The 207-nt window shown below is 64.7% G+C and overlaps 1 protein-coding gene across 1 annotated transcript in view; it reads right to left on the reverse strand.

The window, feature by feature from the left end:
* SYT2 (synaptotagmin II) overlaps positions 1 to 207 on the reverse strand; it is a 6,850-nt gene that overhangs the window by 4,130 nt on the left and 2,513 nt on the right. The window contains exon 3 of the mRNA XM_010831122.1: positions 26 to 31. Coding sequence (XP_010829424.1) covers positions 26 to 31 — 6 coding nt within the window. The remainder of the gene's footprint in view (positions 1 to 25; positions 32 to 207) is intronic.

Below are 207 nucleotides of genomic sequence, written 5' to 3' on the forward strand. Positions count from 1 at the left end.
CCCAGATAGCCTCTCCCCACCATGACGCCCCCTGTCCCCCCGCCGTCACCACTCCCATGGGGCCCAGCCAGGCTCTGCTGAGACGTGACTGTGGCTCACATGGAGGATGGGACAATCCTTGTGCAGACCTGATGGTGGGGGTTGGGGCAGCCTTTGAGTGCAGTGCTGAGAGGGCTGAGCTCCTTAGTGACCTGGGCGGGGGGGATG

Source organism: Bison bison, unplaced genomic scaffold (assembly GCF_000754665.1).
Source record: "Bison bison bison isolate TAMUID 2011002044 unplaced genomic scaffold, Bison_UMD1.0 scf7180017864524, whole genome shotgun sequence".
In the NCBI taxonomy this organism is placed as follows: Eukaryota; Metazoa; Chordata; class Mammalia; order Artiodactyla; family Bovidae; genus Bison; species Bison bison.